The 25,585-nt window shown below is 40.1% G+C and overlaps 1 protein-coding gene across 5 annotated transcripts in view; it reads left to right on the plus strand.

Moving 5' to 3' along the window:
* igsf9ba (immunoglobulin superfamily, member 9Ba) overlaps positions 1–21,205 on the plus strand; it is an 87,862-nt gene extending 66,657 nt beyond the window's left edge. For 2 of the 5 annotated variants that reach the window (XM_038693944.1, XM_038693945.1), the window contains 10 exons: positions 856–979; positions 2,225–2,400; positions 7,813–8,039; positions 10,235–10,319; positions 10,444–10,605; positions 11,444–11,489; positions 12,298–12,384; positions 13,055–14,662; positions 18,303–18,433; positions 18,528–21,205. In XM_038693944.1, coding sequence (XP_038549872.1) covers positions 856–979; positions 2,225–2,400; positions 7,813–8,039; positions 10,235–10,319; positions 10,444–10,605; positions 11,444–11,489; positions 12,298–12,384; positions 13,055–14,662; positions 18,303–18,433; positions 18,528–18,736 — 2,855 coding nt within the window. In that variant the 3' untranslated portion in view covers positions 18,737–21,205. Of the gene's footprint in view, positions 1–855; positions 980–2,224; positions 2,401–7,812; positions 8,040–10,234; positions 10,320–10,443; positions 10,606–11,443; positions 11,490–12,297; positions 12,385–13,054; positions 14,663–16,262; positions 16,306–18,302; positions 18,434–18,527 lie in introns of those variants that run through there. The other 3 variants (XM_038693946.1, XM_038693947.1, XM_038693949.1) reach the window with 2 other exon arrangements.
* Positions 21,206–25,585: the final 4,380 nt, after the last annotated feature.

The following is a 25,585-nucleotide window of genomic DNA, read 5'->3' on the forward strand; positions in this document are numbered from 1 at the left end:
ATGCTTAGTATGCTAAATATGAAGGTACAGCCTGCAGTAGCTGAGCTTAGCATAAAGATTGGAAACAGGGGGAAACAGCTAGCCTGGCTCTGTCCAAAGGTTAAATAAATTTGCCCTCTAAAGCTTGCTAATTAACACGTTATATCTGATTTGTGTGTCCTGTACAAAAACTAAGCTACTTTATGCTATTATTTACTAAGTTAAGCTTCCTCCCCTTCAGGCTGAAGCTTTATCCTTAGTGTACAAACATGAGAATGGTATGAATCTTTTTATTTAACATAGACAAGAAAGTAAATAAGTAAATAATAACTACTCCTTTAAGTCTGGTTAGTAAGTAAGTCTGCCACAGTAGCCCATTGCCCCAGTGCCTGTAGAGTCGTTATGCTGTTGCACAGCTGTCAGCGCTCCGCGTGACCAGCCCTCAGCTGACAGGTATCACAGAGCGGCGAAGACAGCTGTGCTCCTCAGACTCAGGTCTCCCTTTTATCCCAGTGAGAAGTAGCTGGGCTTCGGGCAACACAGCACAGCTGTTAGGTGGGTGGGATGAGCAGAGATGTAGACAGCATTGCTGCTCTTGAACTTCAACTTACACTGGTCAACACCTCAGCCAGCATGACATTATCCACGAGAGGCAGGCAGACACTAGTGCAGCATTTTGGGGGGTGAAAACAGCAACAAAATGCTCCTCATATGACTTGTCACTACATTATGTATGTTAAAAGGATCTACAGTATATAATTTCATTACTGCAGGTGATATTAAATTATAATTCTAAGTAGTTATATGTCTGATAAGTAAAATAGTACTTGTGCTTTTTAAATATATTCCCTCTCTCTGCCTCTAACAACCACTCAGGCACCAGCCCGCATGCTCCTGGCAATATCCATGTATTGCCCTCAACAACCTCTGCTAATGTGTCCTGGGAACCAGGATACGATGGCGGCTTCGAACAGACATTCTCTGTGTGGTACGGTCCAGTGTAAGTGCTCTTACTTAACTTTAAATTAATGGCAGCAGTCTGCAGATGTGGAAACACTACCTGGAGGTTATCGGCCGAGTTTGACATGCAGGTTTTTTTCTTCCTCTTCATTGATGACAATAAAATCTGAAATTAAATCAGACGCTCAGAGGAGAGTTGTTTTGACAGCATATTTCTTTTATTTTTATATTTGGGGTAATTAGTAGATTTGCATGTGCAAAATTCATGGTGTGTATTGGGAAAGAAATTGAGTGTCACTCAAGTAACATCTCACTCAGCATCATACATGTGTTCTATGCACCTTATAGTAGCCAGAGCAAAAAGTGTTTTTTAATGCATGTCCGTATATCTGTCCAGGTACCACCAAATACACATTTGTTGACTGTAAAAATGGATGTAACCTTACTGTGGAGCTGACAAGGAGTGAAACGGATATATGTCACACTGCTTTATGAGCAGAGAATTCAGTTACTTCTGGCAAACCACCAATGTTCCTTTTTCAATGTAAAGCTGATCAGTGTCATTTAAACAGGTAGAACTGACCAATCAATACACACTTCACATTATAATTAAACATTTTTGAATGTTACAGTGAATATTGGCTGAGAGACAACTTTAAGCATTTTATTTGTAAACCTTGTTTTTTGTTTAACTTGCTCTATCCATCAGTCAATTAAATTGTGTCTGTATAGCACCTTTTGTACTGGTTGATGCAATTCACAGTGCTTTAAAGATGACTGACAAGCTGATAATAAGAGTACAAATGTAAACAGTAAAACAATTTAGACTAATGCACACGAGAAATAAAAGTTTGAAATGAAAATGTAATAATTGAATAATAAAATAGATGCTGAAATAAAACAAAACACTTTTAATAACAAATGAAATAGATATGTCATTTTAAAATATAAATACAATGAAATAATGAAAAAGATATCAACACTTTCAGCTGATTGCAGATCCTCAGACAACGGCTCAGTGCATATAAAAGGTATTTGCTGTGCAGTTTGGAACAAATCAATAAGAAGACCTTATTGCAAGCATGTCAGACAAGTAGGCTGGTGCAAGACCATGAAGTAAGAGATGTCTTATTTGGTGCGTGACCCTTAAATTAACTGCAATATTTCAGCACCCACCTACTGAACAACACTGTCTTGTGACTAATCGTATTACTCACCATTATTCAGTTTTTACCCTTAAATTGTGTATACTTTTTCTGCTTTTCTGTCTCATTTCTGTTGTTAGGTCAAAGAGAACAGACTTCGGTCCTCACGACTGGCATTCAATGCCTGTTTCTGGTGCTCAGACCTGGTTGGTGGTGCCAGGGCTGGAGCCTGGGACAGAGTACCAGTTCAGTGTGTTGGCACAAAACAAACTGGGCACGGGCCCATTCAGCGAAGTTGTGACAGTCAACACTGCAGGTGGGTACTTAATCAAAGGGTTTTCCATCCATGGCTGCTGCTTTTTGACTTCAGAGAGACTTTCTTTTTTTTTTTTTTTTTTTTTTGAATATTGGAATAAGTTTATTGAATAGGATAAACCCCTTGAGATGAACCATCTCGTTTTCGAGGGGGTCCTAATATACAATACAATAAAGAACAAAAGGACAAATGAAACACATTACAATATTAAGACAGAGACAATACTACAATCACCACACTACAACAAAGACAATAACAACATCAACAACAAACAAAAAAAAACACAAACAAAAAAAAGATAAGCATTTAAGTTAATACAACCACTTGATAGCCACACAGAGGCTGTGAACAAATACTTGAATTGAATACAATTGAAGAGCAGTTTGGATTTGCAATAAATGTGGTTTAGACTTATAAATGACAGTATCATCTGCATATAGTTGAACAGAGGAATTAGAATAGATTAAAGGCAGATAATTAATAAAAATAGAGAAAAGAAGTGGACCCAGGGTCAAACCTTGGGGTACACCTCTTTGTTGAACAAATAAATCCGACCTACTCCGTTTAAGAACAACACATTGTTTTCTATTATGTAGATACAAACTAAACCATAATAATGCATTTTGAGATAAGCCAATTGTATACAGCTAATCTAAAAGTAGATAGTGATCCAACAAATCAAAAGCTTTTTTGAGATCAATAAAAATAGCCCCTGTAAAATTACCAGTATCAGATGTTGAAAACACATCATTAGTAAGTTTTAAAAGAGCAGTAGTTGTTGAATGATTAGGTCTTAAACCATACTGAAATGGTGAAAGGATATTATTGTTCTCAAGATACTGTGATAACTGATTAAATATTGTTTTCTCAAATACTTTTTAGCAATAGAACAAATCATTGATATAGGTCTGTAATTATTAGGATCAAGACAATCACCACCTTTGTAGAGTGGAGTAATGCGTGAATATTTCTAGATCGCTGGTAACTCAGAAGTAGACAAGGACATATTAAACAGGTCAGCTAGTGGAAACATGAGAATAGGAGAAGCTAATTTAATATATCTGGATTCAATCGCATCAAGTCCTGCACCGCTGCTCGAACTAAGTTGTTTAATAGCATTTAAAACATTAGTAGGTGTTATTTTTGTAAAGGAAAAGGTACTGTGACAAGGTGAAATGTTCTTAAAACTTTCAGTATAAGAAATAATAATATATAATAATAATATATATATATATATATATATATATATATATATATATATATATATATATATATATATATTAGTATTATGGCTTTTAAACTGTTCCAGAATTGTTTAGGATTATTAAAATTATTAGAGAGACATTCTTTATAATAATTAGATTTTATATTGTGGGTCATTGTCTTAGAAATATTTCTTAGTTGTCTGCATGATTCCCAGTCATCATTTTTTGTTTGTCTGACGATATATAGCCCAAGACTTGTCCCTCTGCTTAAAGAGACCTATAATTTCTGTACTTATCCATGGCAAGTGTCTTCCCTTCACCTTTTGATATTTTCCAGGGAGCGTGTCTGTCGATTACTGGAGTGAACTCAGAATGTAAATAATCCCCGGCATCCTGAACATTGGGTATTAATTGGAACCTATCCCAATTAATAAAAATCGCATCATTAATAAATAGATCTATGTTCATTTTCTTAATTTGTCTAATGTTTATTAATTTTGGTGGAGATTTAGGAATTCTAATCTTTCATATACAATAAATAGCTTAGTGGTCACTGAAGCAATCAGACAAAACACCCGCTTTAGTAAATCTGTCAGGGTGAGAGACAAGTATGCGATCGAGTAGAGACTGACATGTTGGGATAATTCGAGTAGGTTCCATTATAAGTTGTGTTAGGTTTAGATTTCCCAAATTATTTTTATCCTTAGTAGAAGACTTTAGCCAATTTTTGTTAAATTCATCTAAAATAATAATTTAATTTTTACAAGAGATCAAGTCATGGTGGAGGTTAAACAGTCAGAGGACTCTACAGGGACTGAGGGAGGTCTATACACGTTTCCAATAGTTATATATTTATTATGATGAAAAGTTATTTTAACAAACAGGCAAGTGTACTGGTTTAACTAAGGGTGTAATAGCTCAGACACTACGTTAGAGGAAATGTATGTAGCCACAGCACCACCCCTTGAGCCTATATCAGCTCTAGCCGCTAGTATACAATTTTAAATTTTTATTTTTTTGTCAGAAATTTTACTATTAAGCCATGTTTCAGAAAGTGTAATAATATTAGGATTATGCTGGTCTACACATGCACGGAATAAATCGTTTTTTGGCAACAGACTTCTTATATTCAGATGAATAATTTTTAGAAAGTAAGAGTTCATGGGAGTACCAAATTATTAGAGAATAAGTTGGAGTATAGGCAAAACAAAAAAGATCTAATAGGGTTGTAAAAGTATAATAGTAATATAACAACAAAAACACATACGAATACACAAACACAAATAAACATTATCACAAAAAACTCAGATTCAGGCTCAGCAACCCCAGCCTTCTTATGCCAAGGCATCTCCGTGAGAAGGCCAAATAAAGAGACTAAGCAGAGACCATTAATAGCACACACATAGGTCTGCAACAGAGATAACAAAGTAGAGATAGCTCCATTAAACAATTAGGCAATAGTATACCGAAATTAGCATTCAAATCAATAGGCCTATGGCAGTATGAGAAACAATACAACAGGTAACAATGATTTTACGATAATAACTGAGAACAACTGGCAATACATCAGTACAGTTTTACGACAACCGGGTGTAAACAAACATTTGGCAGATAAACAAAAGGCATGCCAGCGCAAATAAGTCAATTGTCCAGTTAATAAATAAAAATAAAAACCATGAAAAGAAATATCAGGCCTTGTTAAAGTAACCTTCACAATGGGTCAACTTATTAATTACAGCTTGAAGTTAGGCAACCTGATTCAAACAGACAGGAATAATGGCGTTCCGCTCGGTGGCTTGTACAGCATTAGCGTAACTGTTACTGTACCTGTTATGTGGGAGAGTGCATGGGAGACATGAAGGCAGTTTCCGCAGCTTTATGATGGTGAACAGTTGGGGTTTGCCAGTGACAATGACACTTGTGCACGGATACTGGAGAGAGTATTTCATTCATCAGACAGTGTATGGAAGATGCGTTGTGGAAGATGCGTTGTGTTAGTAAGCGGTTAGTCAGGGAATCGAGCAGAACGTAGCTGCGGTTAAGAAATTCATGATTTGAAGTGTATTTACATCTTTTACATGTCTTAAGGCATGCTGCCAATTCAGTCTCTGTGTCCCGCCGCCTGAACAGAAACTGAATTAAAGGTGTATGGTATTTAAAATCAGTGACTCAGCAAAAAAAAAGGCATGAAGGGAGAAAAGTGCATTGCAGGATTTTCAACCATGCAGTTGAAAGGACAAAGAAGTGAAGGGGTTGAATAAAGGCATGCACAGATCAAGGCACACCCAAAGTCCTCTGTGTGTGCACTGACTCAAAACTATGTAGTCTAACTGGCACTTGCTGAAAAAAGTTGATGCATTAAGTGATCTACAATGACCCTAAGCTCTGAAGATATCAAATATAAAAACTTAAATTAAGAAAAACCAACCTGAGAACTGACAATTTAACAAAAACATAATCTCAGAGACTCCCTGACAGGAACTTCTTCACAATGCCGGCTTTGTTTTATACAGTGTACTGTACTGCAAACACAGATTCTGCTAAACTTTGCCAACAAACAGGCGTGCAAATTTCTGACCTAGTTCACACACTTGGATAGCAGACAGATGAATAGCAGTGTACAATGAGATGTTTGGTTTATGTACAATAACAGATCATGTTAGGTTCATCAGAAAAGAAGATTGATTTTGTTTAAAGTGGTACATCATAAGACTTCTTTGAGCCCCAGGTTTAGGTCCAAATCTTGCATCATTAATGTAACACTGTGTTATAGCCCCTGTTCTTTTGTTTCCGAAAACCAAGACTATTATTGTTACTGTGTATTGTTGTCGTATTATTGATGTGTGTTACCATACCACTGATAAGATGGTTTGAGTGTCACTCATGATATAACATTCAAGAGTATAAACCTGAACAACAGGCCAGTGTATTTCTGTGTGCATGTCTTTGAAAGTTTTTTTTTCCTGAAAGAAAACAGTCGAAGGTCACCATACATGTTAAGCAATTTTAGTCTTTGTTTAGCCAGGGGTCCTGTAGAGGGAGATACTTTAGAGAATGCTCTCTCAGTATTCAGCCTGAGGTCAGGTGGAGTACTTGTAAGGTTGTACATATCTCAACATTTCTAGGATGGATAGCCCAAAAAGTTTGTACAAGCACTCATGGTCCCCAGAGAGGACAGAGTCACTGACAGTGGGGGTCTCAGGCCTTGTTGATGAGGCCAGCTGCAGATGGGAAGAAATTTTGGTCCTGATGGACCTCAGCTTCCTGCCAGACAGGACTGTCAGAAAGAGTGGGAGGGGTTGGCCACAATTTTTACTGCTCGCCTGTAGTTGTACAGAGGGATGGAAGATTGCCGACAGTCACCTTCTCTGCAGAACGAATGTTTGCCTTTGTCCTTGGCAATGGCAGCAACGTACCAGATGGTGAAGGAGGAGGTGAGGGTGGACCTAATGATGGCGGTGCAGAAGTGCACCATCATTGTCTTTGGCAGGTTAAACTTCTTCAGTTGTCACAGGAAGTACATCCTCTGCTGAGCTATCTTGGTGAGGGAGTTAATATTCAGATCCCATTTGAGGTTCTGGGTGATGATGGAGTCCAGGAAACAGAAGGACTTCACAGTGTAAACTGTGGAATCACACAGGGTGATGGGGATGGGTGGGGCTGAGCTCTTTGTGAAATCCACTACCATCTCCACTGTCTTAAGAGCATGGAGCTTCAGGTAGTTCTGAGTGCACCAGGTCATCAGATGGTCAGTCTCCAACCCTGCAGGCTGACTCATCCCCACCTGTGAGAGAGGTGTCATCCACAAACCTCCTCACGTCTCCCTTCAGCCAACAACTCCTCTCCCGTCATCCTCAGCTGTGCTTTGTGTTCATGCTAATTGGCAAATGTTAGCATGCTAAGACGCTGAGCTAAGATGGTGAACAGGGTAAAGATTACACCTGCCTAACATCAGTACGTTAGCGTTGTCACTGTGAGCATGTTAGCATCATGTGATTAGCATGCTGAAGTTAGCATTTAGCTCAAAGCACCAATGTGCAGCATTACAGAGTTGCTAGCATAGCTGTCTCTTAATCTTGTTTGCCGCACTTTGGTTTTCAGAGTATTTTACTGCAAAGGATCATTGTGGAATGTTTCTTTTATTTGGGGCATGTCTGAATCAGTTTCCTCTCTGTTAACTTTTATGTGCAATATTTCTGGTCCCCAGGCTCTCCTCTGGGTACCCCAGAACCACTGGTGCTTCTTACTCCACCACGGTGCCTCACAGCCAATCGCACGCAGCACGGTGTCCTCCTCACATGGCTCCCTCCAGCCAACCACTCCTCTCCTGTCGACCGATATATCATGGAATTCCGTCTTGGGGAGAGGTGGGAGGTTCTGGATGACCTGATCCCATCTACTGAGACTGAGCTCATAGCCAGAGACCTTGTTCAGGTCAGTTACATACACATTTCGATACAGAAACATGGCTGTGTGAGGTGTGGCGTGGGGGTTAAGTTGGAGGAGTAATTGACTGAAAAGTTAATTAACACTACCCATTTTGGTAACAGTCTCCCCATTTCATGCGGCCAAGTATAATCTAGCAATAACATTATTTTCAATTAAGTTATTTTTCCATTTCTGTGCAATCCACATTTTATCATATGCATTGTGTTTAAGAGAACACACTTCAATATGTCATCATCAAAAATGGATTTTTTATCAGTTTGCATTTTAGTGCCTTTCAATAACCATTCAGTCACGGCATAGACTACAGTTGAAATTTTTAAACATGTCCTTTGTAGTACTTAAATTACTAAAATAAGAAAATGCAAACAAGACAGCTCCAAATCATATTTCTCTTTTTATGACAAACAATACTAAAAGGAAGAATTGCCATGCATTATTATCATATCCATATCAAAACTTTTGAACACATGGTGCAGTATATTATACACAGAGAAGTACAGTGGGTACGGAAAGTATTCAGACCCCTTTAAATTTTTCACTCTTTGTTTCATTGCAGCCATTTTCCAAAAATCAAAAAAGTTCATTTTATTTCTCAGTAATGTACACTCAGCACCCCATCTTGACAGAAAAAAACAGAAATGTAGAAATTTTTGCAAATTTATTAAAAAAGAAAAACTGAAATATCACATGGTCATAAGTATTCAGACCCTTTGCCGTGACACTCATATTTAACTCAGGTGCTGTCTATTTCTTCTGATCATCCTTGAGATGGTTTTACACCTTCATTTGAGTCCAGCTGTGTTTGATTATACTGATTGGACTTGATTAGGAAAGCCACACACCTGTCTATATAAGACCTTACAGCTCACAGTGCATGTCAGAGCAAATGAGAATCATGAGGTCAAAGGAACTGCCTGAAGAGCTCAGAGACAGAATTGTGGCAAGGCACAGATCTGGCCAAGGTTACAAAAAAATTTCTGCTGCACTTAAGGTTCCTAAGAGCACAGTGGCCTCCATAATCCTCAAATGGAAGACGTTTGGGACGACCAGAACCCTTCCTAGAGCTGGCCGTCCGGCCAAACTGAGCTATCGGGGGAGAAGAGCCTTGGTGAGAGAGGTAAAGAAGAACCCAAAGGTCACTGTGGCTGAGCTCCAGAGATGCAGTCGGGAGATGGGAGAAAGTTGTAGTAAGTCAACCATCACTGCAGCAATCCACCAGTTGGGGCTTTATGGCAGAGTGGCCCGACGGAAGCCTCTCCTCAGTGCAAGACACATGAAAGCCCGCATGGAGTTTGCTAAAAAACACCTGAAGGACTCCAAGATGGTGATAAATAAGATCCTCTGGTCTGATGAGACCAAGATAGAACTTTTTGGCCTGAATTCTAAGCGGTATGTGTGGAGAAAACCAGGCACTGCTCATCACCTGTCCAATACAGTCTCAACAGTGAAGCATGGTGGTGGCAGCATCATGCTGTGGGGTGTTTTTCAGCTGCAGGGACAGGACGACTGGTTGCAATCGAGGGAAAGATGAATGCGGCCAAGTACAGGGATATCCTGGACGAAAACCTTTTCCAGAGTGCTCTGGACCTCAGACTGGGCCGAAGGTTTACCTTCCAACAAGACAATGACCCTAAGCACACCGCTAAAATAACGAAGGAGTGGCTTCACAACAACTCCGTGGCTGTTCTTGAATGGCCCAGCCAGAGCCCTGACTTAAACCCAATTGAGCATCTCTGGAGAGACCTGAAAATGGCTGTCCACCAACGTTTACCATCCAACCTGACAGAACTGGAGAGGATCTGCAAGGAGGAATGGCAGAGGATACCCAAATCCAGATGTGAAAAACTTGTTGCATCTTTCCCAAAACGAATCATGGCTGTATTAGATCAAAAGGGTCTTTCTACTAAATACTGAGCAAAGGGTCTGAATACTTATGACCATGTGATATTTCAGTTTTTCTTTTTTAATAAATTTGCAAAAATTTCTACATTTCTGTTTTTTTCTGTCAAGATGGGGTGCTGAGTGTACATTACTGAGAAATAAAATGAACTTTTTTGATTTTTGGAAAATGGCTGCAATGAAACAAAGAGTGAAAAATTTAAAGGGGTCTGAATACTTTCCGTACCCACTGTATATGAGACAGTCATAAGAAACGTGCATTTGGTGTGTTTCTCTGACAGGAATCCTGGTATGAGTTTCGAGTAATGGCTGTTATGGATGACCTCATCAGTGAGAGCAGCAACGTAGTGGGAGTGTCTAGCACAGGTCAGTTTCTTTACAAAGAAACATTACAAACTATACAAAGGCATGCTTTGCACTTGTGAGGAATACATTTGTGACTTTTTGTGTTTGTAACCTCTCCATTTTACCCCCTTGTCTGCCCCATCAGATCCCTTCCCCCCAGCAGAGTTGCCTGATGAGGGGCTGGCACGGCCTGTGGTGGCGGGTGTTGTGGCGACTATATGTTTTCTGGCAGCGGCCGTACTGTTCAGCACTCTAGCAGCTTGCTTTGTCAATAAGCAACACCGTCGTAAACTCAAGCGTAAACCAGGTCCGTCTTCCTCTCTACTTTATTTACATGTATTAAATATAGTATATGTCTGAACATGGATGGATTACTAAATAGTACTACCGGGCACATGGGACCCCTGGGGCCAGAGCTTCTGTTTGAAGGGAACATTACTATTTCGTGTCAGAAAGTCAAGAAAACTACAACAAGACTACAAAAGATGTGAAACTAATTATAAAGAGATGCAAAATGACTACAAAGAGACAACTACAAAGAGACACAAAACGATGAGGAAGAGATCCAAAACGACAACAAATAGACACAAAACAAACATTTTTGCTTTTCATTTTCAATGAAAAAAATATTAAAATTATGTGATTTCATGTCATTTTTTATGCAGTCTGTGCCAAACAAGCATGTTCCCTTATGTGTATAGAACATGATTTGTAGGTTGGGACATCTCTTTAGCACCACATGCTTCATTTATAATCGTATGCTGTGACACATTTTACCATTTATTTATTTATTTATTTATTTATATATATATATCTCGGATATTGCACTTGGCCATATTGCAATTTCAATAATATTTCGAATAATTGTTCCGCTCCACTCAAAACCACCACAAATGGATATAAAACCACTACAAAGAAACAGAAAACCACCACAAAGAGAAGAAATTATTACAAACACAGATTTGGAAAAGCCCCTCTATAGTTGTCATTTCAATCTTGTCTTGCTCCCATGTAGGATGGGTGGGGGGGGGGCTTTTACATGTCCCAGGGCCCTGTTGTCTCATAGTCTATCCATGTGTTTGACTTCTTCTACTCGTGTTGTTCAACAGAGGAAATTCTAAATTTAAATGTTTTTGTCCTCTCAGATCCTCCCTTGTCTGTGACACACTTCAGGAAAAGCATTGAGTCACCGTAAGTAAAGTCAACACCAGAGCTCCTGCTCTCTGCCAGAGGTGGCTACTACGGTGCACCTTCTAATAATGCACCTGTTACACAGTTTCTCTCCCCATGCATGCTGAGACGAGGCATACATTTTAACAATAAATAACAGTAAACCCTAGTGGAACTGATTATTACACACAGCATGCTATCCCCTGAGCATTTGGACAAGAGATGGTATATTTGTTAAAACGTACAGAAGAAGAAGCTCAGGTGGATGATTAAAAAAAACTCTAATTATAAGTTTGGGCTACTTGAAGGGTGTGGAAGAACATGTACCGTAGCAGCCTCTAGTGGATCATGGGCAGATTAAGGAAAGTTCAAAGCAGCCAAGCCAGCATTTTAAGCACATTACCCAGAGTGCCCAAGCTGCAGTATGTGTATTGATTTCTGATCCATTTGTATTCTTTAACCTCAAACGCTGTCTGCTTTCTGCATGATTCTAAATGTTAAATAATGCTATTTTTTTTTGTTTAGCTGCACATTTAATGTACAGTATCCGCTACATGTGTGTATTTGTCTGTCTGTCTGTAAATCTTGTGTACATGTATGACTGCATTTCAATCTCAAAAGAAGCTCATTTGTGACACTAATCTGTGTAAATCCGATTCCAGAATAAATGTTTATTTGCCTGAGACTTTAGGTAAATCGTCAGTATCAGATACCTTTGTTTATTTTTTAAGAAATGGTCCAGGCAGATCAGGGAGTTCACACTTAGTCCTTCCTGCAAGTGGCATAGTCAAAGATGAACCAGGCCCATGTCGTTTGTCTCCCATCGCAGGCCTCCTCTCACCCCCTTGCCAGGGGTAGAGCCCTGCTGGGACGAGCCTGCCAGGAGCAGTTTCTTGCCCCCGCCCGCCAGCCCCCTGTGAGTGCCTGCCTGCACCAAAATACAGAGTGTGCTGCACTGCACTGGCTTGGCTGCATGGTTAATGCATTGCATAGAAGTGATCAACTGACAATGAGTTTTTGTTGTAGTGAAGCCTACCTGCATGCACAGACTTTCACGCACCACACAGGGATTAAACTGCATTAGATCAGCTGCATGAACAGTTCAGTACTGTGTATATGCACTCTTTATAATGTATGTCTACCTGATGCATTCATTGACCGCGTAAGTGTCGACTCTGCTGCTCCTGGTGTGGGCAAATAAGGCCTGGTTAGATGTCATCTGCTTTCCTCACATCACCATTTGGTGCAGCACACGGAAATTGGTCTCTCGTCTGCTCAAGAAGATGTAGATTCAATAGATCTGTGATACGGTTGTCATGGTTGCGTCGTTGGTTCTCCTCTCATTCCGTTCATTAGCTGCTGTCCTATCAGGATGCTGCCGCCGCCATAAACTGGTCATTTTCATAATGTAGTTCATTATGGCTGCCTTGATAGTGCTTTGTGGTGTTTCATCTGTTTAGTTCAAGAATGAAACTGCATTCATGCATTTTAATTTACTTATTTTTTAAGTACGCACTTTCCCTTTGAGTTTCTTCTGGTATATGTTAAATTAAGCCAGTGCCTTGTGTCTGCATTTTTTTAATCAGGTTATCGTCGGGAAAGATAAGTCCAGAGAGCTCCCCTCCATCTCGACCTCGTTCTCTTTCTTCAGAAGGTTCCCATGGTCCAGGCCTGTATGTCAGGAAGCTGCCCAGCCCTCAGAGAGAAAGAGACAAAGAGCTCTCCTTCTACAAGAAAACCAAGCGTGCCATAGCCAGTAAGAAATACAGTGTGTCCAAGTACGAGGCAGAGGTCACCACGCCTATTGAGCTGATAAGCCGCGGCCCTGATGGCCGCTTCGTCATGGAGAGCCCACCGCCCCGCCGCATCCAGGGCTTCCCCTTCGCAGAGGAGTCTGACATGTACCCTGAGTTCCGGCAGTCTGATGAGGAGAATGATTTTGACCCTGGGCCTCTGCCGCCCATCATGCCCACGCTGCGGCCCCAGCTCTCACCAACGTCCTCCAGCCTGGAGTCAACGCAGCCCCCCACCTACAGCCCCCGCCTACACAGGCCCATGGAAGGTATGAGCTTTGCAGAGGGCAGTGCACTTCACGCCTCAGGGCAGGCCCCGGCCTCCCGCTACAGGGGCTTTCCCCAGGGCCCATTCTATGGGTATCTAGGCAGCCGCACTGAATCAGGGATTCCACCACCATTCTACATGCCTGACATCAGCCCGCGTAGCTCCGCTCTATCCTCCCCCCCAGGCACCGCAGAGGGGCCCTTTGGTTACCCCTCCATCCCCGAGGAGAGTGGCGAGATGGAACACCATCAGTACACTGCCTCTGGCCATTCTCTGTCTCACACACACAGCCCTCCTCCTCGCTCACCTGAAAGCTGGCAGCCACATGAGTTACCCTTCCTGGGTCTAGAGGGTCCACGGTTCATTTACCCACCACACCATCCCTTACATCATCCCCAGGACCTCCCTGACCCACCCCCATACCCTCCTCACTCTCTACCCCCTAGTCGCCTGCACTTCCCTCACCTTAAGGATCCAACAAGCCCTGGACTCCTGCAGCTGGAGGTCCCTGTGGCTCCCCCAGGCAGAGACAGGCCTCCGGTTAGGCGTTTAGCTATGCAACAGGCCCAGAGTCTAGGCCAGCTCAGACACACGGCCCACGGTGTGGGTGTACCAGTGTTGCCTTACCCTGACCCGGCAGCCCGTGCAGGGAGCCCAAGCACAGCCCCCAGTAGTAGCCCTCAGTCCTGGCTCAGCCCGAGGGCAGGGCGCCGGGCAGACCCCAGCCTACCCCCGCTAGTACTCCAGCCCTCCCGCCTCTCTCCACTCTCCCAAAGTCCTCTTAGCACCCAGCCGGGTTCCCCAGATATTCTAGTGCGGCCCCCTCCGCGCCCCAGCATCCTCCGTACCTCTCGGTCTCTGGAGATGCCTGAGCTCACCCTGCAACCCTCGGTCAGTTTCTCCCGGAGGTCCTCCCTGTCCGCCTCTCCCACGCAGAGCCAGGGCGGCAAGCAACACAGTCCCAGTTACCACGCCCACATGTCCTATGCCTCCACTGCAGCCAGTTACCCCTCCCAGTCCCCCTCTCCCCCTCTGGAGGGCAGGGATGTTTTCGGGCAGAGGCCATCCCAGAGAAGGACAGAGGAGGAGATGCTACCCTCAGAGCCCTCTCAGCTCCAGATATCAGCCTCAGGGTAGGTGATCCATTCCAGTAGAGAATAGTCACATATATATTTAAAGGGGAGACTTGTCTCCTCGTCTGCACTCTATTCCAAATTTCCTCAGAATATATCCACAGTTTTACTTTGATGTCTCCATTTAGGCATAATTAAGATGCATATTGTACATTAATATGCAGAAGGCATGTAATTGCATTTAGCACACATTGTATTAGTTCATAAAAATTATGGCAAAAAGTAGATGGCATGTGAAAGCTCAATTTGATTTTAAGATAAAGTAAAGTATTATTGTCTTTATCCTTTGATAGCACATATTTAATCTAATCAAATTTGATTGAGCATACTGCAAATTGAAGTCAACTTTAATTTTCAAAAAACAATGCCTATAGGAACATTAAGTTGAAACACTTAAGCTATAAGATACAGAAACCCTCAAGTTTACAATTTTTTATAAACTGCCATTTTTTCTGTCCCTCACTTTGAACATTGAAACTTTGAACTGAAGCATTTATTATAGTTGGATAAAATTATATTTGATCAGTTCAATTATTGAAAGTAATGCCTATAAATACCTATTTAAAGGTATGAATGTGAAAACCTTTAACAATTAACTGTATATTTAATGAGCACATACTTTTTATTACACTATATTACATACAAAGAAAAAGGTACCACTTTCTGATCATTAATTTTAAAGAATTTAAAAGCTGTAACTAATGGCTTTATTAACAGTTAATGAAATATTTACTAATTCTTTATTATTTATTCTTTATTAACCCACTAATAAGAACAACTATTGGGTTGCCAGGTTGTGAAAATCTAGTTGTTAAGTCATGAATAAATTAATTAATAAAGTTAATGAAGTTAACTCACTTTCTAATAAACCAACAGGAAAAGTTAGTATGTCATCTGTACAATATTTATAAACATTAATAAGTAATTAATAGGGAGTTCTGACAATTATTTGAATCTGTAGTTGTAAAAACATTTGGTAAATTGTTAATGAAAATCAATTTGGGTCCAAATGTCCGTAGCCCTTTTACAGAAGATCAGAGGTCAAACTGTCTGATGAATTCAAGAGCTAAAAAGACAAATCAAGTATCCTGCTTGAGGAGGCTAAAAGCCACAAGTAGTTATTATAACAATGTTATACAGCATTAGTAAGTCATTTATTAATCATTAATAAAGCCGTTTGTAAAAGCTGTATTATTAGAAATTGGTATCTACTATGTAAGGATAAAAACTCAGCATAAAGCATGAAGGAATATTACAATCAAATCTCACTAGAAGGGGTTTCCCATGACACCCAACACTGATAGATTATTGCCCCTGTATACAGATTGTCAGACATATCACAGGACGTTGTATGCTTTTACACCTACATAAAAACAAAGCAGCGACCCATATACTTTTATGTCCCATAGTATTTGTACACATTCCTGCACCCCCTTACACCCACCTCACAACCCTAGAAGCTACAATCATACAGTAGCTACAGGCACGAAGCAGAGACTCGTTCCTGCACTATCACTGGCCTTTAAGGAAAGGTAGCTTATAGGGCTGCTGCTTTATAGAGGGTAAGGGTCTTACGTGATTTGTTTTTGATTGATCTCAGCTATCTGGGCAGCGTTGTGACCCGGTCCCCTACGCCGCAATAGGTAAGGGTCGGACCCATGTCTGAGAGGGAGGGGTCAGCAGGGGGAGGGCTCTAATCACTCTCTCCTTTAAAGGGGAATCGCTTTGGGTTGTGTCTCTGTGCTGGATTCAAGTGAAGTACAACTAATGGTAATAATGACTGCAGGACACATTTGTCAATACACTTCCATGGCACAGTAAGCCTGCTGTGGCGTAGGCTGCAGTAATTAGGCTTGTGAGCAAGCAGGAGGACCGGTTTTGGACTGTGGAGAAGCATTTTTGTCTTTTGATTGTTTGAATACAGACATGTTTCCCTGCACCAAAAAAAGCCTTGAATCAATAGAGGACGCACATGAATGATAGACTGGAGTATTCCCCTTTAAAGTTTTGTTCCATGTGCAAAATGCCATGCATGCATTCTCTAAACTTCTCTCTACGACCAAACAAATAACAACAATTCTCAAACTAAATTCTTTGTCACATTTGTTGTCCTAAGTGCTTTCGTTTTTCTGTCATGTGACTGTTTTTAATGGCCATTTCCTCTTCCTGTCATGTGACTTGTTCTTTAACGGCCATTTCCTCTTCCTGCCATCTCCTCCCGTCAGCATGGTGAAGCCTCTGTACGCAGTGTTCATGTTTATGAAAGTGTGCTGTACAGTGTTCATGTCTATGGAAATGTACTATGTTTAACACACTGTGGCCTCTGCACACAGTTTATGTGATAATGGAAATGTTCTCTATCTGTCCAGGACTGTTGCAATTCTCAGATTTGTCGCCCCCTCTCTGCTAATGGCTCTCAATCTCTCTCTCCACAGTGACAAGTGATGGACAGCATCTCTAAAGCTTTGTGTTCCTATGCCTTTTGAAACAATACATGTTTGGCACAACAACTTGACTTAATGAAACATTAAGTCAGGTTTTGAAGCTGTTTGTATTCAGTTCATTGAAAGGCAAAGCCATTGAGCCTCATGAACCTGAACTTAAATCTTAGGATTTTGTGATTATTTGGACTTGAATTTAATTTTATTGCATCTTTCTATGAGAGATGGACAACAAAACCAGAGTATTCGGTATGAGGTAAAACTGCATACTATGACGGAGAAGATACTTTAACTTGATGTGATTGTTTTTTTCACTGATTGAACATTAATTATCTTTCATTAAACGTAGCATGTATCACTCATGAAATGAAAATAGTTATTCAGGGTTCAAAAAGAGGTGTCTATTTTCTGTTTTTAAAAGACACATGCACACATACTTTACTTTCACGTTAGCACACTTAGCAGTCTCTCAGGGAAATGCTCATGCATCTGCTGTATACTGAAACTAGTGGTATTGGAATAATATAGACTTCATTGTTTCAGGAACAGTAATTTTACAGTTCCAGAAATTATTTTCATTTTATGAGTTTTATACAGCAAAGAGACCGTTATTGCCCGCATTTCTGAAGCAGTCACTGTTTAAAGACCCAAACCTTAGTGAGCACAGTCATTTGCAATTATTGTGTAATCCTACAATGTGTTTGTTTCCATTTATTTTTAGCACTGTTGCAAAGACCACAAAATGTCTCTGATTTTAAATTACACTAATGGGACTTGTAATTAGAGAACTTTACCCCTAAGACTAAACATCTAGTCTGTATTATAAATCCTGAAATGGGTCTTTAATGTAATGATTGTTTGAGAAGAAATTTAATAGCCAATAAATTCACCAAATCAACTGGCACCTTATGTCAACTATTCATTCTTTCTTTTTTCTTTCATTTTCTTTCTTTCATTATCTCTTTCTTCCTTTGTGTCTAACTTTTATCATCCATCATTGCAGATAGAAAGTGGAAATTCATCATCTTAGCGAAAGGGCTCTCAGTAGAAGCACAAGAGCTCATCAAACCATATGATAGCACCTACTGGAAATAGCAATGCAAAGTGTCATTCTGTCTTTTCACATCTAAGACTGGACCGAACACAACTGTTTGATTAATGCAGAACAACGTATGCTGTGGTGTCTCTCCTCTTCTCAGGGAACCTCTAGGTGCGTCTAGTGATCCTGCCGGGTCTGAGAGCTTACCTGCACTGCTACACCACTGTATTACTAAAGCCAAGGGAGTGGCTGCCAACAACAATAACAACACAACCTCCGGAAGGAGAACAGGTTCGTCCGACGATTACAGAAGAGACAGAAGATTGATGTTAAAATATGTGGGTGGTGTGTTACCACTGTGCTTTCTCTCTCGCCTCCCTTTCAGGTGTGTGTCCCTCTCAGACCCAGCAGAAATCTCAGACACTCCAAGAGGAAGAGGATCTCAACTTCCACAGAAAGAGGAAAAGGCAGAACAAGAAGAACCCATATCTCTATTTGACCTCCTTCCTGCATCGCAGGCAGTCTGAGGAGGACCAGACAGGCATTCTGGCCAGTGCAGACTCAGAGGGCCCAAATTATGGGACTCTACACTGACCCGTGTGCCCACCAAGCCATTGGACTAAAATGACCTCCCCTGAAGATAAAACCCACCTCAGCCCTCCCCGCTCCACGCTGGTTCCTGTATCAAGCTAATACATTTCTCATAATCTTTAAAAGTTGTCGGTGTTTGCAGAGTGGGGAAACATCCAGCTGAATACTCCGGGGTTGGAAATCTTATTTGAAGACAAGAACAATGGCTTTTCTGAGTTGTCACCACTACTTGTCTCTGAGGAATTTCACTTGAAAATGCTCTGAAAATATATAATGTATATAAATAGTAAAACAAGGGAATTAAGCTTCCTCCTACAGTAATAAAAATGTGTTGGTTGAGTATGTAACAACACGTTAAAGATTTTTCACTCACTGATCATTGAGGGGTCCATATCTTTAGGTTTTTCAGTGATACAGTGTACTGTGAAGCCTGGTGCGTCCTCGGACATGGGGCATGAGTCTACCTTTCCTACAATACAAATAGTGTCAGTATTCAAACACAGGGTTCTTACCACAAAATATACCTCAGAGTAAACGCAGAGTTGCTGTAATTCTTGTGGTATACTGTACGTACTTGACCTTTTTACATATGAAATGTATGGATAAAAAGGTTTATATCACACACACCACACTCATTGAAATGGATAATATGGCCTAACGTTATCTGATTTAAAAGCTTGTTATTATCAGCTGGCATATTGTGTTCATTTTGATTTATGATCCAATGCCAACCATTAGAAGACTGTCTTAACTTTAGTGCTTGGCGGCTCAGTGTATTTACACCGTATTAAGATGAAGATCATAGCCTTCATGAGAAAATAATTTGGGACTTACACGCTCAACCAAGGTTGGACTTCTAGGGTTTAGAAGAACAGGGTGATGAATTGTGAAGTGTACTGTAGTATGTATTTCATTATTAAGGAATAATTTGGGAAACGTGGCACGTGTCAAGGTGCCTTTTTTTGCCTTTTCTCATTTTTTTCGAACATAAACTGCCTTTTTCCTTCGCCTTCTCATATTTGTCTCTTCGGGTGAGTGAGGGACTCCAATACTATGTGTGTTTTTACTTTCTCTGCCAAGGACACATGAAAGAAAATGCTACAGAGTATGCATAACTCTTCTTTTTTGTTTGTTGTTTTTGTTCACATTTATATTTTAAATGGGTACCTGCTTCAACTGTGTATATCCAAGTAATAGGACAGAACCAGAACACCCATACAAAAAGAAAAAAACACGTTTAGATTAGAGAAATAAAAACGGCATATAAATCAATAAATATAACTACGGTGGAAAAGTTCAGAAGCACTGTACATGAATTTTCATGCAGAGAGAACAAACCAGTAGAGTAAGGATGTTAATGTTTAACAGCAGCTGTTAAAGGAGAATGATTGCTTCGTAAAGCTGCCAATAAGTAATGGGAAATATTCAAACAATGGCCACCCTGACTGTTTATCTTTTAACTGTATATTACTTGCTAGCTACTTCTCTGTATGTTTGTTAATTTTTCGACACTAACCGATAATGAATGTATGTTTTGCTGTACAGGAAATGAATGTCACAGTGACCCGTTACATTGTTACTAGTGCGGCTGCAATTGGTGAGATGAGCAGTTGACACATTAAGTCCAAATTGTTTTACTTCTCTGTGTTATTCCTGTATGCGGTAATAACTAATGGGCCCCGCACAGGTTCTGAGCCAAGCTCCCTTTGCTCTGACAAATGGTTTCCTTTTATTGCTAATGCTAGTTCAATCACTCAAATACACATCAGATATATTGCCATCTGCTACAAACAAATGAGAGGTTTTCCGTCATATATCCACATGAATGAATCAACTCAATGGCTGCTTACTGAAATCTCAAACACGTTTTGACAAGTGAGAAAGTGATGATTGCCTGGAAGTGAGCGTCAAAGTGCATATTCTACTTTAACAAATTGGTTTCATGTAAGATACGAGGAAAAAAAATTCTATATTTGTTATGTACTGTACATGGTATGTATTGTATTTGTAAAGATAAATCAAACCATGTTTTACAGGAAGACGTTCTTTTGTGAGGATGTATGAAAAGACAGGAGGATCCCAAGGAAAAAGAAATTAGATTATATATAAAAATATTTGCTTACATTACGGCTTTAAGTGGAAAATGTTTTTAAAACATTTTAAGGTGCCTCATTTGTCATACTTTAGCAGACGTTATTTTATCTGAGAAGAAAAGAAACCTTAATGTTAGTACCGTACAATGTATTATTGCCATAGCCCGCTGGCTGCACAAGTTAAGTAGTATTTTCTCTGATGTATAGTACATGAATGCCCACTGGAAAAAGCTTTAGAAGCAGAAGTGTGTTGCCCTCTTTAATATTCCTGGAACAAAGTAATACTGTATTTTGCCCATTCATGAGCACACATGTAGATTCACTCCAGATCTTTCGCCTTCAGGTGTCCAAAGCAAATAAACTGAAGGAAACATTTTTTCTAAGAGTCACAGACATGCTGTAGTCATGTACAATACGTGCTGTGGAGGAAATTGTGTTTACATTAGTTTGATAAAGAAAAGTGTGTTAGGGCATAGTTGCTTTGAACATTACGACTTGGTGCTATGTTTAACTTTGTGGTGCTGTAGAATAGAGGTCTAAAGATTTTTCCGTTTTCTGTTTCCACAAGCAACACTTTCGGCCCTGTGTGTTTGAGCAACTAAACTTGTTCCGGTAGACACTATAGATCCTTATCATAACAGTATCATGGTGTGATGACAGTGATAGACAATGGAAAATAGAAGTATAACCTCAAATAATAGACGTGACATTCAGATGAACTCAAGATGACCTGTTTTCTATAGTGTGTTTGCAATGTTTGTCTGTGCTTCCAAGGTACCCTCTCTAAAGTATATTTGTGATGATATTGAAAATATTAACCCAGCCTAAAAAAACAAAACATAACCTGATTTAGATTAGTACACGCCACAGGACACATGGGAGGGAATCTGAGAGCATCGTCAGGTCATGAGAGGATCTTTTCTACACACTTCCTTTAGGTCTACCATCTTTGGTTAACAGCACTGTTTTTCAAGCACACTACTGCAAGGGGCGTAAGCGTCTCACATCATCTCACCACCGTTCTGACGGTAGAATTCCTACTAGTACTGTACAGGATAGCCATGAGTAGTCATCAGACCTCATTTGTATTTACTGCTAAATCTAATGGTAGAAAGGTATTGGGAAGCTCATACATCCTCTCCATGGGTTTTACGAATGGATGTCGTCTTCCGGGCTCTTTTTTGCATATTCAAATGAAACATGTACAGTGTTTAAGAGGGCTGCTTTGGACGTACTGTTAGCTCAATCTTATGTTGTTTTTTTTCCTCCAATTTTTCTGCTTACAGCTTTTAGTGCATCACTCGGTGCTGGTAGAATGATACTTAGAAACCGATTTGATTTTTATTGTATTAATCTTGCATGTAGAGACAATACAAAAAAAAAACAACGCCTATTTAGCAATCATTCATGGACATCCGAGCTGGTTGTTATTGGACGGAAAATAGAAATATGTAGTATTTTCTATATTCTCTGTTTTTTCATGTGTACCAGCACTGAGAAACTAGAATGTATTATTATCGTAGGCTACAATAAGCACTACATCGTTGACTGTTTTAGCTTATGCTCATACTCAAGCAAACCAAGTAGTGCTTCAAAAGGAAGAAAATTTACATTTCATTTCATTTTCATCCACTGAACTCTGTGCTGTACATCACATGTTTACATTGTGTATTATATGTTGTTTATTCTGTATTGTTTTTTTTGTACATAATTTGTCTCCATAAATGTTCTTTAATTCAACAATGTTCATATGTAAATATTTCAAAAAGCAAAAACATTTTTTACTTTTCTGTCTGTTTAAAATGATAACCTGATGTTTTCTCTCTCTTTTTTTGGGGGTCAGTTTTTAGACTTGTCATTCTGTTCTGTCACTACATCAGGTATTATGCTTCACTTAACTTTTTGTGAGCAATTAACTCATATTGTATGGTGCTGTACCAAAGCCTTATGTATAATATTTGTATTACTTTTCTCTCGTTTGCCACTGCTGTCCAGTGATTTCTGTATCGTCTAAGATCATGTCTTACTCACTCTTCATGTTCAACTGCCATGGATCTCGTTTCTTTATTGAGTAAACAGAAACCTAAGCGAACTATGGTGTAAAAAAAACACTCTGTTGGCCTGTTACCAACTGGCCTGGATATATAGTGACAGTCGCCATCAAAAGCCTTTATAGGGAAAATGCACAGGCTCATTGGTGGCTCATCATGACGTAGACATGGGCCTAGCACATGATCTATGCTCTATCTATGGCATGTCTGTGAGAATATGAAAGCAGTGTTGTATTCATGTCACCATATCATTTCAAATGCTTAGTCCCATACGAAATTTTCCTCTCAAATTTTTGTATTTTGATATAATAAAAAAATCAAAAGAGGTTTTATTTTTCCTGTGGTTTTGTCTCGGACCTGTCTGATCCTATTCAGAGGAATTGTGAGGAACAATGTGTAGTTCATGTGCTGGACACAGGGTGTAAGTGTTGGGCAGAGTGGGGAAGATAGTGTGGAGATAAAAGCAGCTTATTCAGGTCAGGGTTTTTTTTTTTTTTTTCTTCTGGGACATACATGCAGCAGCCCAGTAGTTTAAAGAGGTGGTATTGTGCTCATTTTCAGGTTCAAAATCTTAATTAGGGGTTGTAACAGAACATGTTTACATGGTTTAATTTTCAAAAAACTCCATATTTTTCCGCATACTGCACATTGCTGTGTTGTACGCTCCGCTCTTGAGCTACAGAGTGATGCATCTTACTTGTACAAAATCTTTGTTGGGAGTTACACATTCGCAGATCCTAGGTAAGGACTACTAGCCAATCAGAAGCAGAGAAGGGCGGGTCGTAAGAAATAAGGTAGTGTGATCCAAATCAAAGCCGCTTCAGACTGCGACTGTAACCTAGCAGATGGTATAAGTTACTCACAAGTCCACAACATCATTGTTCCACATCTTACAATAAACCACTACAAAAATCACCAGATTTCAACTCAATTTTACATAAAAATTGGCCAAACAATTTGAACGGTCGCTTTCACATCAGGTGTAACATTAGCATTATAGCTATAACTTTAGCTGTGTTAGCCACCGTTTACAACAACTCCGCACTTGAACAGTCTGTGAGGTTACATTGCCGTGTTTATTTTAAATATAATTCACAACCAATAAAGCATACTTACAGGTTATGATTGTCAATTTCCAGGCCCAAACAGAGTCGGAGTTGCATCGTCTTTTAGGACTAAACGTTGAACTACTAGTACCAAGAGATAGTACGTAGCTTGTCGTCATAGCGACGCCACACACAACTGCCGCGACGTAATGTTCAATGTGACACACACACCAGCGATCCACACAGCTTTCTCTTTTTTAAGTTAAAACGATTCAACATTACTCAGAATGTAAAGACAGATAAGCGGTATGAAAATCTTCCAGCTGTGTTTTGCTCTGCCGTTGTTGCTGCAGCGGTCTGTGTGACGGCGGGAGCAGAGGGCTCTGTGAGCGGGCGGCTGGCCGGCCTCACACGCTCCTCCCGCGGGTTGGCACAGGCTTCTGCCGCAGCCACTTGCGGAGCTCCTCAACTCCGAAAATATTCAAGCACATTTTTGTTCTGCCATCACTTCTCGTAAAACTGTCAATATTCGAAATCTACACAGTTGATTTCTCACCTCAAAACTTCTCATAAGTGGATTTTGTGATGAAATTACATACGAAAACTGTAAAATATAAAACTTTATGTTGCTGGCCACAGCCCCTCTCGGCCTCTGTCTGGGGAATGCAATGATGATGCAGTGAATAGTGAATATTCTCTCTGACCAATCAGCAGTCGGTCTGTTTTCACATTACATTTTAGTTTCCCTCAGCTCGCTTGGAACCTCGACAGAGGTGAGGTGATACAAAGGTACAACATTTCTACAATGGAAAACCAAACAAAGGCGAGTCGAGCCAAGTCGAGCTGGTACTGTGCAGTGGAAAAGGGGCTTAACTAAAATCAAAGGGCCTCAGCTCAGACTAGCTTAGTTTGAGGGCGTGCCTGACCCCGCTAGCCGCTTGGCAAGCTTTATGACGCGTTTTCATTGTGATGTCACAAGTAAAGGAAGTGAAAGGCTGGACTACAAATGAGCTGTTTTCAATCAGTTCAGAGCAGAGCTTTCTGTGGGAGATAGGAACTCCCTTTGGGCTGGACTTTGGGCTTTTTCACTTTGCAAACCTATTAGATTCACAAAAAAGAGATAGAACCCAATAAAGGATAGGGGAAAAGCCAAAAAGCACAATACCACCTCTTTGAGTGCCAGGTTCAATCTTTTTGTCAAATAAAAATCGCTATAATAAAAATCTTAATAAAAATCATCTTAATAAAAATCACTATAATCCTTTAAATATAGTCTTAGATCTGATAAATGCTTAATTAACTTAATTTAGAACAAACGCTGTGTTTAAATGTATGCTTGTGTGCTGTTCACTGAATAATATTTTGACCATAGCTCTGCAGTCTCCACCCAGACGTTAAGGAATGAATTGTGTGGCGGCTGAGACAGAACACGGAAAACAAACAGCTTGGAAAAGGATGAGGTCTGTCAGAACGACCTTTGTGCTCTTGTTCAAATTCCCTCTGGCAGGCTGGGAAACAAATGAGCAGCCATCTGCATACACCTGAGGAAAATCTAGAGTGCAGTTAATCTGCTGGTCAAACACATTTAGAAGCCCAGTCTCATAAATGCTACTATATCTGCACGTTATTTTGTAGTTAGGTTTAATTGTTTTTTTTTTTCAC

The sequence above is a fragment of the Micropterus salmoides genome, unplaced genomic scaffold (genome assembly GCF_014851395.1).
Source record: "Micropterus salmoides isolate LMB-PRFRI ecotype aquatic unplaced genomic scaffold, ASM1485139v1 Ms_hic_scaffold_3, whole genome shotgun sequence".
NCBI classification, from domain to species: domain Eukaryota; kingdom Metazoa; phylum Chordata; class Actinopteri; order Centrarchiformes; family Centrarchidae; genus Micropterus; species Micropterus salmoides.